This window comes from Triticum urartu, chromosome 6A (genome assembly GCF_056163025.1).
Source record: "Triticum urartu cultivar PI428250 chromosome 6A, HENAU_Tu73, whole genome shotgun sequence".
Taxonomy (NCBI): domain Eukaryota; kingdom Viridiplantae; phylum Streptophyta; class Magnoliopsida; order Poales; family Poaceae; genus Triticum; species Triticum urartu.
This window is the reverse complement of record NC_141878.1, coordinates 590,326,307-590,343,475: the sequence shown is the minus strand read 5'-3', so window position 1 is coordinate 590,343,475 and position 17,169 is coordinate 590,326,307. Positions and strand designations below refer to the sequence as shown.

The window sequence follows — 17,169 nt, the reverse complement described above, 5'->3', positions numbered from 1 at the left end:
TAGGCATCGCTGCACCGTCGCTACATCAAGCCCACATCAACGGCGTCACAAACTCCGACCTGCATCAGCATAGCCACGTCCTCGCTTCATCAAGCCGACGTCCACCATGTTGACCGCTCTGTCACGTCGGTTGATGTAGGGGCTCTACGTCACCTCACCAACTTGCTCACCTTGGCTGACTCGGGGGGGCTTCAGTACCATCACTTCATTGATCTACTCCGGGGGCTTAGGCGTCCCCCCCCCCCCCCGCCGACCTGCTTCGTCACGCCTGGTGGACCGGGGCTTCGCCTCCTCGATACCGGCTTGGGGGATGGGACCTCGTCTAGGTCGAGGACTACGCACCATGTCGGATTTGTTAGAGATTGATGGGCGCCTTAGTCCCGCCGCAAGCCGGGATTGCATCATCAATGCCAAGAGCATTAACCGGCTAAGTCATTTTCAAGTTTAAAAAATTCAATTCTTTCTGTCTAGTTTGCCCATGTATTATGTTTGTGTAGAATAAAAACCATTCTAAAACACTTTTTTTACCCAAGTCAACTAGGGTCACTTAAATTTCTATGTGCCATTTTTAAGTGTTTTCTTCTAATATAAGTCGTTGCAAAGTCTTTTTTTCCTGCTCTTTATCGAAAAAGTCTTTTTCTGCTACTCCTTTTTTCAGCTAGAGTACTCAGCTAAATGAGGAGCCGGTGGCAGAGCGAGTGAGGAGGCTTGGATAACCGATATGGGAGGGGGAAATGCCTTTTTATGCCCGGAATGCTAGACTGAAACTTTGAGATCGGGCGCTATGAACACCGCACTAAATTTGCTCGTATTGCTATTAATTGTGCTATTTTCTTGAATTTTTTAAGTGATGCGGAGGGTCGGGCATTCAGAGGACATGATTGGATGGCCAACTCCCGTATCAGTACTCCACGGACGAGTCTGGATCAGTCCGTGGATAGATGATGTGAAGATTCGCTTATACTATGTACTATGAACACATGTATGTTTATCGACAATCATGAATTCTTCATACCAACAAAATGATTTCATGGGAAAATCAATCGGGTTAAGCGACTGCCACGGCGGCATCAATCACGTGTATGCACTTTTGTCTGGTGTGTCCAATTTTGGTGTCGCGAGGGCGCCACCGGTGCAACATCTTTGAGCCGCACGGCCACTGCGATGTTGTGACAGCGGGTGGCGACAACAAATCATGGCATAAGCAGGACTAGGGCTGGGCGTTCGGTATAAACCGAAAATTCGGTTTCTACCATTCGGTTTTTTCAAAAATTCGGTTAGACAAACTAAAAACCGAAAATGCTAGCTGAGATTAGCTAACCGAAAATTCAGTTAACCGAAATTTCGGTGCGGTTTTCGGTTTTATGCCGAATGACCACGCCTCAAGTATTCATGCTCCGATTGCACTAGCTGCACCCTCTTATATAGGCAAAAAAATCTGGCTAATCTCCTCGGTTGGGCGAGGTGGGACTAAAGGAGCGAATGGCCTGGTCAGCTATTAGCATACTCGTACGCGCATGCACACCGTTCACCAAAAAAAAGCCCACGTGAGCTGGGCCTTATCCTTGTAGGCACTTTGGTCAGGCAGGCCCACTTTATGTGAGATGCGCGCACGTCAGGTGGGTGATCATGGGAGGCTGGTCGCGTGACTCCCGGGAGACGACGCTGCGCACGTACAATCAGCCACGTCTATTCGGTTTTTGTTCGGTTAACCGAGATGAAAACCAAACCTACCGAATTCTGTTCGGTTAGTGGACATAAAAACCGAATTTTTTTGTGACAGTAAAAATACCGAAAATTCGGTTTATTCGGTTTCGGCATCGGTTCGGTTTTCGGTTTGTCGGTTTTTATGCCCACCCCTAAGCAGGACATCGAGCTGGGATCGGTGTAATTGGATGGCCATCGTGTCATTGATCGGACAACAAAGAGCATCTCTAATAGAAGATGCAAATTTGAAGTTGTATAAATAAAACAGAAGATCCTTGGTAAAAAGGCAACTCCAACCGAAGATGTAAACTGGTGATGTAAAAGTGCGGGAGATGTAAACTAGATACGCGGTTATATAATAATAACCAACCTAACCTTTGGTACTACTAGAAGAACGCCCGTGCATTGCAACGGGGCCACATTAATTTTAAGAGTTCAATATTAATCATGTTAATAATACATTTAATATTCTCATACATATCAAGTGACACTGGTGACCTTTTTTGTCAATTTAGCAACGGGCTCAGTTGCAACGGGCTCTTTATACATATCAGACAACTCGCTACTACTTAAACTACAACTATGGCTACCAATATTGCCTGGCTTAATAGACTGCTTTGCATTCACCCCTTCAGAAGACAGAGAGAACCAACTCAACATGTCAGAAGATTAACAGAAATTTCATTTGTATGGCATGAGCATATAGCAGGAGCACCAACACATAGATCAGCAACGCGGCGATAGCTAGTGCTCGGGGATGGGGGTTTGGGGCGGGGGCAGTCGACCCGATGGCTGGCGAAGTTAACGGGCTCGGGCGGCTGGAAATTCGGCGGGTGGCGGCGGCACAGCGCGAGGATGGGACAGGCGGAAAACCTAGCGGGCGTTCAACTACCAATACCCACGCCTTTTTTTAGGGGAATTGCTTGTGAAAATAACGTGCGGCGACGACTTAGCGAGTGGATCCCCTTAAAAAAGACATAGCGAGCAGATTCCCTTAAAACTGGTAGGAATGGATAGGATTGATGACGTTGATAAATAGTGGTGAATGTTGGCCTAATTTACTATCATCATGCATGGAAACGAATCATCAAGAAAAAGAATACTTTCTATTACTACACTCATAGGAAGCTTCCTAATCTCTGCTACCAAACAGTTTCTGGCCAAACAAGGAAGGAAAGTTATGGACGTGATTCGGAAGGAAACAAACGTTATGAAGATTAATTAATTTAGATTTAATCTTTAGAGATTGATTGTGATTGATTCTTTTACATAAAGACATTAGTAAATAATTTGCGTCAGTATGGAAAGTTCTGATCCGTTCAGTTTTTTTCGTTGTGTGAGAGGGTGAAGTGAAAATAAACCGATGAAGTGGGGGAGGCGACGAAAAAAATCTACGACGGTTAACCTACGAAAAAAACCAGACGAAAGTGGTGGGACGAAAAAAACTAAAGCGAGACTACCAACTGCTCCATTAGGAATAGAGACGTGAATGATACTTTAAGTCACCCATGGACATGGTCCCCCCATCGCGCGTTTGCTGCGATAACGTATCCACCGTTGGTTCGCTGGTCGATCGCACGGTCCGCACGAGTCCCCTGGACGCCCGTTTCCCTGCTGCTGTATTTTAGATCTACCAGGCCGGGCCGGCAAACAAACAAACCCACCTCCTGCTTCTCCTTGCTCGCTCGATCCCCAAATCAAATCGCTGTCCTCCACCCAACCCTAACCCTAGCCGCTCAAGCTGCCGTCCTCGATCCCCAAATCCCTTCTACTCCCTCCACCCTCCACCCAACCCTAGCAAGCCGCCATGGGCCATTCGATCGTTCTGTTCGGGCGCGTGGTTGATTTCTCCTTCCTCGAGCCGGCGACCGGCGGAGGCGGCGGAGAGTTAATCTGCTCCGCGTGGGAAGGAATATACGGGCTACAGAGCCAGCAAGAGCTTCGTGACGCAGTCACCGAGTACATGGGGACCTTCAAGGCAAGCGCAGTCATCGCCGATCCGCCGCAACTCTGCTCCCTCCGCATACTGGTGCCGACGGAATACTTTTCGGTCCCGCCTCCACTCCAAGACATGCACTTCGCCCGCATCTCCAGCGCGGACAGGCACCCGTTCGCCCTCCGCGCCGGCGATTGGCGCCCTGGCAGCGGTATGATGGACATAGGAGGCTACCTCATCTACGACGCCTGTAAGGACTCCCTCTCCGTGGTCCCCAAGCTTCTGGAGGACGACTTCCATGCCGCCATCGGGTGCCAGTCGGCCGTCGTCATGTGCAACGGGGACGACGGCGGATATTTTCTTGCCGAACTCGTCTGGCTCAGGCCGAAATACTCCCAAGCAGCCATCTGGCTGTGGAAGTCGTCCGCCCCAGGATGGTCCTTGAAGCCCGCGCGCCTGAGCCTTCCGCCCGGCTTCTGCTCCAGCTTGTCTTTCTCTTATCGGGGATCTATCCTCTGCTGGGTGGATCTCCTCGGAGGCATGGTCATGTGTGATCTGGGCAAAGATTGCAGCAACTTGGACCGCCCGGAGGTCCGTTTCATTCAGTTGCCCAAAGATTGTCCATCCTATGATAGCAGCGACCTCTGTAATCGATACCACCTCTGCCCTGAGAAGTTCCGTTCCATGGCATGTGTAGGTGACACCATCAAATTCATCACCATGGATGGCAATGTTGAAGAACAAGGCTTTGCTCTGACCGTCTATTCTCTGTTGCCTGACCTGTCAGACTGGGAAATAAGCAGCAAGTACAATGTTGAAAACATATGGGCAAACGAGTCATACCAGTCTACTGCTGGCATGGCAAAGATTCCTCCGTCGTTCCCTGTTCTGAGCACCCATGAAGACGGTGTCATCTACCTAGTCTTCACTGATCTCACGGTGGTCGATGATCCACCACATGTCTCAGGGTGGACAGGCCAGCGTCGAGTAGTGTTCAAAAGCCAGTATTTGGTTCGTGTCGACATTGAGAACAACAAAGTCCACTGCTATCCACCGACTACAGATTGTTCTATTGATGACTATCCCTTGTGCAGTGATTTCAGTGCCTACCGACAATGTTTACAGGATCACCCGGTACGTACTACTGAGCATAGTTTCATTTGCATACAACTGTCAATTTATTTATGTTCACTATTACTAAACATGCTCTCATTTGCATGCTATTGTAATTATGCTTAGGTTTTTAAATGATTAAAATGCCAATGCTTGTTTATAGAATCCAGTTTGTGCCGTGCTTGCTAATAGAAATCAAGATATTTGGCCACCTGCCTATATTTGATAGTCATCGGCAATCATGATTCTGAAATCAATTGTTACTACAAAGTTACTCTGCCCCCTTGTCATATTATGACCCAACATCTTGCACATCATGATGACATTCTTTTTGCATGTCTTAAGGGCTGTTTTTTCTTTTCCTTTTTTGCTTGATGGACATACAGTGTTATCATAAGCTTCTTTGCTTCTGAACTCGGAATTGGTATGACCCAAGTCCATTCAAAAGATGCACATAGCAGATGGAGCATAATTTCAATCTAGAGCTGAAGGCTGGCAAAGTGTCTGAAGTGACACATGTAGCTGTTTCAACAATTTTATAATTCAGAGCATCTTGGACTGACCTTAGACATCGTTTTGGTGTTCCCCAATACGTTAATTTCGCCGCATATGTACTCTGCCTTGCACTTTTTCCTTTTTAACTAAATTTGTTTTCATGGTAATTCTGACCTGGCATATATGGTCACATTATAGAAGTATTGTATTTGACAGACAGCTCTATTTGTTTTTGCAGAGAGAGATAGAAGCAACTGAGATGGTGGCAAGTGGAAAGAGGATGAAGCTTTGAGATGTTGGTAACATGACATGTGGAACCGCCACTTAGGTCCACCACTGGAGACATTTCATGTTATCATTATCAGATGTTAGTAGTTAAAACTGAATGGTGGGTATTATGTGCTGTCAGCCATGCCTTTATATGTACTGAGTGGCTTGTTTTGGATTTGTAACTGGTCGTGGCTGTTCCATGTGCACTTTGTCTTTTCTATAATAGTATTGTGCCTGTTGTGTTGATTCTGGTTATGTCTTGTTCTTTCCTTGCGGGCATGTTTTCTGCACTTAATTTCCGAGTGACGTATCAAACTATTTGATGTTTACTTTGCTTGCCTCCATCGTTTTGACAAATATGACATGACAAACAAATGCAAAAAGGTTTGTTTTTTCAGTGGTTGAACAAACCAAAAACTAAATATTCTGATGGAGTGTTTTTCTTCTTCTTGAGAGAAGAACAAAAATGTCTTCACAGAACAAAATGCGAGCACTTTTTTGAGGCAGAAAGAGTAAAAAATTCACTTTGCTCTTCTAGTATGGATATGGTGGCCTCCCGATGTTAATTGGATTACTAACTGACATAGGTAGCTTGTTTTTCTTTAAGGCAAGTAACGATTCAGCATATAATTTTGTTTGGATCAAATCAGGATTGAGAGTTGATGTACATAAACCAATAAACCATCGTTACACAAAACAAAGCAAAGCAACTTCCATCTTTTTATTGGGCGTGCACTGCAGTCTGTACAGCCTGAAAACATGCACAGCATGGCCGTGAATGATGCTCCGTTGTATGCATGAGGATGCAGTTCTCTCTCAAACAAATACTCCCTCCGTTCCCAAATATCTGTCTTTCTAGACATTTCAAACAGATGTATGTAAGACATATTTTAGAGTGTAGATTCACTCATTTTGCTTCGTATGTAGTCTATTGTTGAAATCTCTAGAAAGACAAATAATTAGGAAAGGAGGGAGTAATATATAATATGGCAATACAAATAATATATGCTATGCCAAAAAAGAGCCACACGAATACTCACAGAAATAATATCTTTGCATACATCCAGCTACTTCAAGGTTAGAATAGTATCAAAAGGACAAGTAGCAATATTCAGAATTACTACTCAGAAAAGCAAACAACTCCTGATACAACAACATTCATACAGGCCTTGCAAAGTTCCTACAGGAGAATCAATGAACATAATTCCTTTCACGGAATCAATGACATTCGTCCAGCTATTCATGCACGTCCTTTCACAGAATCGGCATTACTCCTTTCCCATGGTGCATCAGTGAAGAGGATAATCAATCTCTATTAGCCTTGCAAAGTTCCTAAAAAAGAATCAAATATCATTATGTCAAAGGATATAAATAAAATGGTGCTACAAGCACCACAGATTTACAAACCAATTTAATAGTCACTAACTTGGAAGGCTAATCTGCTAGTCTACCTACATGTTTCATTGGCAAATACCTCACCACAAAGCAAATACTTGTCAAACTTTAAAGAACGCTGCAAGTATTACAGTCACATATCAACAGTGAGAAATTGCACGACCCAACCAACCTGCAATGCACCTGCGTGTGGTCTCACCAAGCAATCTTGACACAACCAATAGTGACCTCACCCAACCTGCGAATCAAGACTTACAATGAATAAACTAACTTCTAATATAGTGCTAGATTTTATAAATTCCTCAACTCACATTGTGGTAACTTCATTGATAAACTTTTGGACTGCCAAAGGGCAAGGTGTTGCCTGATACTTAAAATTTATCACGCTGTCACGGAGAAGATTGGGTATGAACGACCTCATCACGAGCGAGAAAGCAGCTTCAAGCTGCTCAGGAGACTGTTTCAAAATACTTAATTCTCGTCAAAATATACACAAAAGATACTATTGTATAAAGAAGATACAAAAAGAGATGTCACTTACGTAATCAGCATGCTTGAAAAAGTTGTTCGAAAAGTGTAGCAAGCTAACACTATTGTCCTTATATGGGATATGAGTAATTCTGTTTGACTTGTCATACTCCGCATGATAAAGATAAACATCTTTCATAATTGGGATAGATGTGATTGTATTTGTCCAGAAAATATTACCAATGGATTTGGCGAAGTTGTTATAATCATCTCCAACCAACATTCTGAGCAAACTATCAAGACTTTCGCTAACTTTAATGCGATCGGAGTAAGATAATAAGCAATAATGGTTACAAAGAAAGGCTGCGACAGCCTCACTTTGTGGGTCAGCTTCTGGAGGAGGATTTGACAGAAAGTCAAGCAGGTGGAAAGAATGCATGGGCAATAACCCGTTGGTTGCACGGAATGCTTGCCGAAAAATTTGAGAAATCTTAGCATAATCCAGGAGAGCTGATGCGCGATTATATTGCTTTCTGGGAACGGTATTATCGAATCTGAAATTTGCATCTTCAAACAGCAACTGGGCTGAAGTGAAATCACCATCAAAGCTAATGTTGCTGAAATGATTACGGCATAATCCAATAAGGACCTGTTTGGACCAATACCGCAACTGCTTTGACAAATATTTCACCAACTTGAGCGAATGGGCTTTGTTGAACGGGGTAAGTAGCTCAGGTGGCAAAGTAACTGTGTAGTACTGGTCACAAGCATTAATTTTGGCATCCCAAGTCTCACAGTCAATTGTTTGCAACCTGCAGGAACCAATACAATTAGTTCTTCATCCACTACTTCGCATCATTCGTTGTTTGAAACTACAAAATGCTATCAAGTAAACAGTTCTGTGCATAGCACATATTGTTACTACCTATACAGAAAAGTCAGCCTGGCTGTGGGCATGGCGTTTTGGTGCCCAGGCTGAGATGCACCTGGTATCTAGCCCGTTGCATCTTTTATTGGATTCGGCAAATAGGATGTCAAGTGTGTGTCCGGCTCTGTTTATAAAGCGTCCCACTTCAAACGCTTAGGCGCCCAGGGAAACGCTTAGGCGTCGCTTAAACGTTAGAGCGGGTGGTGCTCGCTTTAGGTCGCTTTACCGCTTTATAAACCATGGTGTCAGGTCTAATGGGTGTGAAATTCCTGTATCTAACATATAGATGTGTGAACAGTTACATCCGATGGGGCTTTAGCGTAGCGCCGTCAGGCGATTTGGGTTCTGGATAGACGGCGTCGCCCGTCGGTGGATTCTGTTCCACGGCTCCGACGCGTCTGGATCCATTTGGTCCCTGGCCCGGTCTGCCAGCATATAACAGCTTTATCCAAAGCACATCATCATTCTTTTTGAGAGAAAGGCATATCATGGTTTAGAACAATGATCAGAACGCAAGTCACCATGCGTGCAGGCACCACCACGGGTCACATGGCTCTTTGATGTTCTGGCCCCATTTCGTTTCCAGTCACAAAAACTAAGGATATACAATAGATAAATAGGGTACAACGCCAATCCTGAGATGACCAGAAGGACAAGATTTTGCGAGCGTCATATTGTTAAGCAAGATACCACAGCATAGAATGACAAAATAAATTACTGAAAAGCATTATTACTTACCTGCCACCTCTGATTCTCGGATTAACTCTGATTGTGCAGTCTCTCTTTATGTGATAATAGGAGAGAAGCTTCTCAGGTTCCAATACCTTCCCAGCAAAAGTTGAGTAACAATCATTTGACTTTAATCCCGCCCTAGCACAAGCAGCCTCCATAAGCATGTTTACGTTTGAAGTATTCAGATCTTTCTGAAGGGAAATGCTTGATCCACAAAGGTCAACAAAGAGCTGTGATGTGAGAAGGAAAAGCTGATTCAAATATTTAATATAAAATAGGATCTCCATAAAGTTGTTCTGGGTATTATATTTACCTGTGTTTCATCCCTCCTCTTCTTCATATTTTTACATGACCCACACAGAGCACAGAAGTATCCTTTGTGCTCAGTATAATAGTCACGGTCTATCTTCTGTCTGAGATGTGTAATTTCCTTCGCATTGTTGGAGAAATTCATAAAATCCTGCACATAAAAGAACCAATTGATGAAAAGATGCAACGGCTCACTGAAATACACAAACTAACATAAAATGCAATAGTATCCAGAAACATAGCCCACCCACTGTCATTTATGGTAATCTTTCTAGAAATGTCACCTTTTCAAATTACCTATTCATGGAAAAAAATTGAACAGGTGCTCTTCATAAAATTACCACACACCAACTATGGACAGATAATAACACAAACAAACACTTGCATTTTTCTACATATAGTTGCAGCAAATAAGAAGTAGGACTAAATGGGTCCAAGCTAAATCAGAAGTATGACAAACTAAGCTATGCTGTAGCTTGAATGCAAAGCGCTATTTTAGAATCTTGCCTTTAACTCTTCAAATCGAAGAGAATAATTACTTGATTCCTCTCCATCAGAAACTAGCATCATATCATCCCTCATGGAACCAGCCCTGAGATAAAAATTCATCTACAAGCAATTTTACAAAATATTATCAGCCAGAATGTAAAAGCATAGTAGAAGAGCTGCTGCTTGATTCTCCAGCCCTCAAGTAATAGTTCATATACAATATATGATCATCCAAAATGTAAAAAAAATCAGTACATTGATGCAAGCTCTGAGATAATTAGTGTGTCAAATTACCTTCGAGATATAATTGCATTTTCCATTATTAGACCCAGGGTAGCCTCCCCTATCACTACAGAAACAATCTGGAAAATCACTAAATGCCTGCAATGAACAGAAAGTATTAGTGCAAAACAATGGGTATGTTCCATCTAAAAAGGGAACACTCTTTGAGCAAGCCAAGAATATCTGATCAGCATGATTTCATACTTCTCAATTTATTATGCGTCACATACCTCATAGTCTTGTGGTCTTAAGCTGTTATCCCTCGCTCTTTGAGCCAACTGCTTCACCTCCTCACCGATTGTAGCAAGTCCTGTCTTGTCTGCATCCTGCAACACAAGTAATGAGTTAGAAAAGAGAAAGACACAAAACGTAGATGGTTATACATTCTTTGGGCAGTAAATGTATACCCAGCCAACTTTATTCTCTTTGGCAAACCTTCCACGTGAGCGACTTAAAAGACAACAATATACGTATAAGAACCGGTGATTACCTTTCTAACAAGGTCTTTAGATATCTTCTTTCCACCAGATGCTTCCTGCAGTGGGTTCAGTTCCCCTCGCAACCTGTATCACAACAAAATGAAGAACTCTTCTTTATACAAAAGTTCGGTACTTAAATGGTCAATTGCATGCTTTGCAACATCAGGCCTGAAACATACTTGATAAGTTTGTCGACGGGTGTGTCAACTGTCAAGTAGTAATGTGGGATGGTTTGTTTAGAGGCTAAGAGGCGGTCTGCAGTAACCTGAAATGAACAGGACTTAAACCACTACAAGGCAGATAGGATCAACCAAAAAAATCCCATCGGCAATCTTCACAGTTGAAACATACCTTTCTTATCTGCGCATTTGGAATATCAGTGCAATCTAATCCTGAAGCTGCAAAAGACTCGCTCTTGCCACCCTTGGCTACAGAAGCTTTGTTAAGAAAAAGTAGTCATTAGATGCAAGCTGGGTTCCATTTGATTCACATGATATAAGGAAAGCATAAGCCAAATGCATGAACTAATGAGCTTAGAGGCAGGCTCAAGCTTAGTGCAGAACTTTTACTTGGATCTCACAAGAATGCTGGTAAAAATGATTATTACGGAATTCGCACACACATTTTAAAGTAGAGAACTAACATGAAAAGAAAAGGAAGCAATAAGGAATGGCACATAAAAAAGCATGGAGTTATTTTTTTATGAGACCGGGATAGAGGTCTGATTAGGATAAACAATCAAGAATGGTACATAAAAAAGCATGGAGTTATTTTTTTATGAGACTGGGATAGAGGTCTGATTAGGACAAACGATCAAGAATCGCACATAACAAGTGTTGCAACATTGAAACAAGGTTGAACTATAGTTCAAAACTGTGACCACTTATTTTGCATCGAAGGGAGTAATTCACAAGAGCTTTAGAAAATCACATTTAACAAGAACACACGACTACACAACAAGTTAACAACAAACAGAAGTGATTTACAACCAAATCTAGTTAGGAAGAGAGTTCAGTTTGTATAATAATTAATGCTTTCACCCATCTGGGGAATGCAACCAGAGAGAAAATAGCATACCCAAGTAATCTTCAATGTCTGCCTTCAGAATACCACCGTCAGGACCGGTGCCTTTTACACTTGACAGTTGGACCTCCTGTTTGACAAAACACAGACATATGTCTTAATTGACTGCGCACTGCCTACAGCAACTATCTAGATAGACTAGCTCAACTAAAGACTTCCATAGTTATCCTCTGCGAAATTTCTGGAAAGGGAACACTTACATTGTTAGGCTTGGGAGGTCTCGCGTAGCCTTTGATACATCTGCAGCCGACGGTTTGTAACCTTGGAACTTATCGATGTCACCTTCTTCTTCCAGAATCAAACAAATTACCTAATGGCATAGGCCACGCAGTACAAGCAATAGTACAATGTTAGCAAAACATGCAAGCACTAGTACTACAACATGAAACAATAGGGAGACGGTTATACGTTCTTTGGACAGTAGATGTATACCTCACCAACTTTAATCTCGTTGGCACAATCACCATGAACAATTTTATCAAGATAGCCCTCTTCCATCCATTCTATCTCAGATCTGGCTTGACCCTGATTAAATGTGGTGCTCGGATCGGGAGGCCGCCGGGTCGCCGCCGGGTCCGTCGGACGGCGCCATGCTCGACCCTCGTCGTCGGCCGCTAAAACCCTAGGGGAGAGGAAGGGGACGGAAAAAATGGAGACGACGAAGGCCGCGTCTGTCGCTGCGCATTCCTCTCCTCGTTGTGCGTGTTCGGGGGTGTGGGGTGGCGCCGCGGCGCTGGGTGTGCTGCGGCTGGGGGGTAGGCGAGGTGCGCGCGGTGCATGGACCCAGTAGAGGAGGGCAGCGTACGATAACTCCGGATGGGTCGTGGACACGCCACCCGGGTCAGCTGCGTGGACCCGGTGCGCGGCGCGGGGTGCGCTCCTGCCCGTCCGATCGCATTGGAGGCACAGGATGCTGTGCGCCGCCGGCTCGTGGACGCGGCCTAGGGTCTTCCCGCGCAGGGCGAAGCATGGGGCCCACCAGCTGCTTTTTTTTGAGATGGACCAGCTGCTCTCTTGACGCCACATATCGAGCCATACACCTACATGCAGCCAGCGTACCCGCCAATCAGAGCCCGGCGCGTCGAGCGGGCCAGGGCTAGGCCTACACACAAGGGGTAGACGGGCACGTACATGTAGGCCTCTGTTGTTCCACCGGCTGCTCCAAACCCAAAATTCTACCCTTCCTTGCTCGTTCTTGTTCCGTGCATGGGCATGTGCTGCTTCGGTAGGAGTTCATTTCAAAATTCAAATCACGGCAGCAGCCCAAGCACAATGGTTCATCATGGAGTATGCGCATCTTTTCCCCAAAACTTTTATTTACGTATTTTTGTTTATTTGGTACTAAAAAATACTTTTGGATCTTACTACTTCTCGGCACATTTTTTTCAAATGTGCATGCATTTTTATAGCCATTCTTTCAAACTCTATAAATGTATCGAGACAAAGCATCTGATCTTCCTCATGAAATTTTTACGCATGTGGCATTGCAGGAACGAAAGTCACCCACCATAAGGCGGTGCCGCTAATGGAGAGCTCAAGGAGACTTTTGAATAGCTACATTGAGTCCCTCATGTGTATCAAGCAAAAACCGCATTACGACTTTGGTGAACCAAGATGGTGGTCACCATCAGCAATAAGTCAACACAGGTGCGACCCGACCCATGGCGCATACGACACGAAAGGAGGCAGAGGAACATTGGGACAGGTGGGACTTGCTACCACGGTGGCGTGCCATGTAGGCAGAGTCAGCAAACCACTTGACGGCGAGTGACGAAAATCAGCCCAAGTGTTCCCGACACTTTTTTCAAGTCGATGCATGACTATGTATCCACCGTGCAAGTTCATGCTTCATAGGTGCAATTACTCTTTTTAGCCTTCCTTCCACTTCTCACCGAGGTAGTTGTCGGCCTGGTCCTTGCTCTCACGGTGCGGAAAATTGGTGGCCTACATTGTCTCTAATGTCTTGTTCTTTGCCGCATGTGTCGTTAGTGACATCTCATCCTTAGTTGTCTCTGCCATCTGGGACGTCTTGTCCATATCCTCGCCATTTTTAAGTTCTTGTTTTTTGCGATGCCATTTGTAAGTTTGTTGGCGTGGCGGTGATGGCAGCTCCCCTTCGCAATTTGGCCATTCAGATTCCTCTTCGTCACATTGGTGAGGGCTCCGGTGTTATCATGAGGCGTGCGAACTTATTTTCAAAGGTTGTGATCTTGGATGTGTGGATCTTCCGGCGGCGAATGCTTCGACGTTTGTTTTATCGAAAGCATTGGTCATGTAGGCCTTGATGGCTTACCGCACGCAATCTACAACGACGAGCTGGCTCTGCCGATGGAGAGGCATCAGGGGTGGCGCGCCATCAGCCTGTTCTCGAGGAAGAAGAGAATCAGACCATAGGGACATTGGTGTATTTTTTGTTTATTTTAGAGGGGTGTGATGCCTCTTTCGCAAAAGAAAGTAAAGAAAAACAAAAATACAAACCTGGGTCCCTCTCCGCTGACTTTGTTGCAAAGAAATATATTTTTCACATTGTACGTCTTTTTAACAAAGAAAAACTGGTGTAATGCAAAAGGAATAACATAAACTTTCGAAAAACACAGTAAGTACTCCATATTAACTGTGTTCGAAGCCTTTAACGGAAAACAAAATAATGTAGGCTAGTTTTTAAAATACATACTTTAAATATATTTCTGTGTAATCTTCGGCTTTTATTTCTTTTTTGCATAAGAAAACGATGTCCAGTTAATGTAATGCAAAAAAGAATCATGCATGTAAACTTTCTAAAACTATAGTAAGCGCTACAGATTAGTCACCTTTGAAGGCTTAATGAAACAGCAAAATAACTTTGGTTAGCTTTCGAGATACATACTTTTATTTCTTTTTTATCAAATACATAATATCTGGCATTTAGTAAATCTTACCTTTTAAGAGTTTTTTAACTCCAATTTTCTCATTTGCTCAAAGGAGAAAATGGATGCTTATCCATATGTGCACCCGTGATACTACACACACACACAAAAAAAGTGCGCCCGTGATACACAGAGAGGTCACGCACACAGACGTACACGGTCATCCAGTCAAAAGTGGGAACGAGTAGTATAGTAGATGGTAAGGTGGTACGCCTGTTTACCGGAGCGGTAGAACTCTTGCCTGTCTCAAACCGGCAAACGAGAAGTCAGCCCCTCCTCTATCTCTCTCTCTCTACACATTATTTTCCTCGAATCTCGGCCTGCTTTTTCCTCTCCCCCAGCCAGCCTCTCTCTCCGTCTCCAAATCCCATGACCGCCGTTGTGTTCTCTTGATTGATTGGTTGCCTTGCCTGATACACGGCACGTACATATATACATCCGGGAGGACGGCTCGGACGCAGCCAATGCAAGCAGCACCGCACCGCGGCGGCCGATGAACGTCGCCGTACGTAGGTAGGCGAGGCACCGGCCGGTTCCACTCGCGGCGGGGGCGTCGACCGCCGTGAGCGCTCGGCGTTGGCGGGGCCGGAAGGAGGAAGCCCGGCCGGCGTGTCCGTCCGTGCGTGCGTGCGTGCTCGTGGACGCGACGGCAAGGGAGCGGAGCGGGGGCGGGGCGGCGTGCGTGCATGCATGCATGCAAGGACGGACCGGGCGGCGGCCGAGGCGCAGCGCGATCGCAACGCACAGGAGCTCCCAGGCTTTGGCGCGCAGTCTGCGTGCGTGCCAGCAACGCGTGCCCAGCTGGGTTCCATTTGATTCACATGATATAAGGAAAGCATAAGCCAAATGCATGAACTAATGAGCTTAGAGGCAGGCTCAAGCTTAGTGCAGAACTTTTACTTGGATCTCACAAGAATGCTGGTAAAAATGATTATTACGGAATTCGCACACACATTTTAAATTAGAGAACTAACATGAAAAGAAAAGGAAGCAATAAGGAATGGCACATAAAAAAGCATGGAGTTATTTTTTTATGAGACCGGGATAGAGGTCTGATTAGGATAAACAATCAAGAATGGTACATAAAAAAGCATGGAGTTATTTTTTTATGAGACTGGGATAGAGGTCTGATTAGGACAAACGATCAAGAATCGCACATAACAAGTGTTGCAACATTGAAACAAGGTTGAACTATAGTTCAAAACTGTGACCACTTATTTTGCATCGAAGGGAGTAATTCACAAGAGCTTTAGAAAATCACATTTAACAAGAACACACGACTACACAGCAAGTTAACAACAAACAGAAGTGATTTACAACCAAATCTAGTTAGGAAGAGAGTTCAGTTTGTATAATAATTAATGCTTTCACCCATCTGGGGAATGCAACCAGAGAGAAAATAGCATACCCAAGTAATCTTCAATGTCTGCCTTCAAAATACCACCGTCAGGACCGGTGCCTTTTACACTTGACAGTTGGACCTCCTGTTTGACAAAACACAGACATATGTCTTAATTGACTGCGCACTGCCTACAGCAACTATCTAGATAGACTAGCTCAACTAAAGACTTCCATAGTTATCCTCTGCGAAATTTCTGGAAAGGGAAGACTTACATTGTTAGGCTTGGGAGGTTCTCGCGTAGCCTTTGATACATCTGCAGCCGACGGTTTGTAACCTTGGAACTTATCGATGTCACCTTCTTCTTCCAGAATCAAACAAATTACCTAATGGCATAGGCCACGCAGTACAAGCAATAGTACAATGTTAGCAAAACATGCAAGCACTAGTACTACAACATGAAACAATAGGGAGACGGTTATACGTTCTTTGGACAGTAGATGTATACCTCACCAACTTTAATCTCGTTGGCACAATCACCATGAACAATTTTATCAAGATAGCCCTCTTCCATCCATTCTATCTCAGATCTGGCTTGACCCTGATTAAATGTAGTGCGCATACAGATGTAATTTAGCTTCTGCTGCAGCAGAGCAATACTGTACGGCGACCCGCAAAGCACAAGAATGTACGCAGCACAAGAATGAGAGAGAGACCTTGGGCGCGAGATCACTCGTTGGCGCGAGCTTGGAAGCCTGCGGCCTTGAGGTGCAGCCGTAGGTGTACACGCTCCTGTCGCCGCGACCCCCTCTGCCTCCTCGCCCTCCACTCGCCACCGGGACGCAGGACGCCGCGGGACCCATCTGCGAGCACGTCCGCCCGGCCTCCTCGGCGCCGGCTGCGGAGGTGCCCTCGCCGAACTGTAGAGGGCGTCGGCAGAGCCCGAGCCTCTGGACGACGTCCTGGACGCCATCGGCGGGCGCGCCCTTGCCGCTCGTCTCCTCCACCACGACCTGCTTGCCGCGGGGAGCGGGGTTGAGGTAGCAGCCGCGCCTCGTCGCGGCCTCCTCCTCCTCCTCCGCGACGCCGTCGGCCTCGCACTCGCCCGCCGTCGGCGCCGCGGCGGGCCTATCGCGCATGGTCGGGGGCGCGCGGTGCTCGGATCGGGAGGCCGCCGGGTCGCCGCCGGGTCCGTCGGACGGCGCCATGCTCGACCCTCGTCGTCGGCCGCTAAAACC

At 45.2% G+C, this 17,169-nt stretch overlaps 1 protein-coding gene and 1 long non-coding RNA gene across 2 annotated transcripts; one reads left to right on the top strand and one right to left on the bottom strand.

The window, feature by feature from the left end:
• The first annotated feature begins 4,366 nt into the window (after positions 1–4,366).
• Positions 4,367–5,767, top strand: LOC147966769 (uncharacterized). The gene is made up of 2 exons (XR_015607859.1): positions 4,367–4,777; positions 5,490–5,767. It is a non-coding gene; the product is annotated as an uncharacterized LOC147966769 (long non-coding RNA).
• A 1,059-nt stretch (positions 5,768–6,826) lies between these two features.
• On the bottom strand, positions 6,827–17,139 carry LOC147966768 (uncharacterized). Its single transcript, XM_087530948.1, has 17 exons — positions 16,648–17,139; positions 16,416–16,532; positions 16,207–16,317; positions 16,001–16,076; positions 10,955–11,040; positions 10,783–10,868; positions 10,615–10,687; positions 10,355–10,450; positions 10,137–10,223; positions 9,861–9,962; positions 9,425–9,504; positions 9,051–9,284; positions 7,458–8,196; positions 7,228–7,373; positions 7,145–7,154; positions 6,996–7,034; positions 6,827–6,853 (listed from the first exon to the last, which is right to left on the bottom strand). Exons 1-17 carry the CDS (start codon positions 17,137–17,139, stop codon positions 6,827–6,829), a joined length of 2,601 nt encoding a protein of 866 aa, XP_087387074.1.
• Positions 17,140–17,169: the final 30 nt, after the last annotated feature.

Excerpts from the sequence above, each read along its gene's own strand:
- LOC147966768 (XM_087530948.1), bottom strand. The coding sequence starts at position 17,139 with ATGGCGCCGTCCGACGGACCCGGCGGCGACCCGGCGGCCTCCCGATCC. Across the intron at positions 16,077-16,206 it reads AACCTCCCAAGCCTAACAAT|GAGGTCCAACTGTCAAGTGT; the intron begins GTAAGTCTTCCC and ends TTTGTCAAACAG. Across the intron at positions 6,854-6,995 it reads AGTATTTGCTTTGTGGTGAG|GAACTTTGCAAGGCTAATAG; the intron begins GTATTTGCCAAT and ends ATTCTTTTTTAG.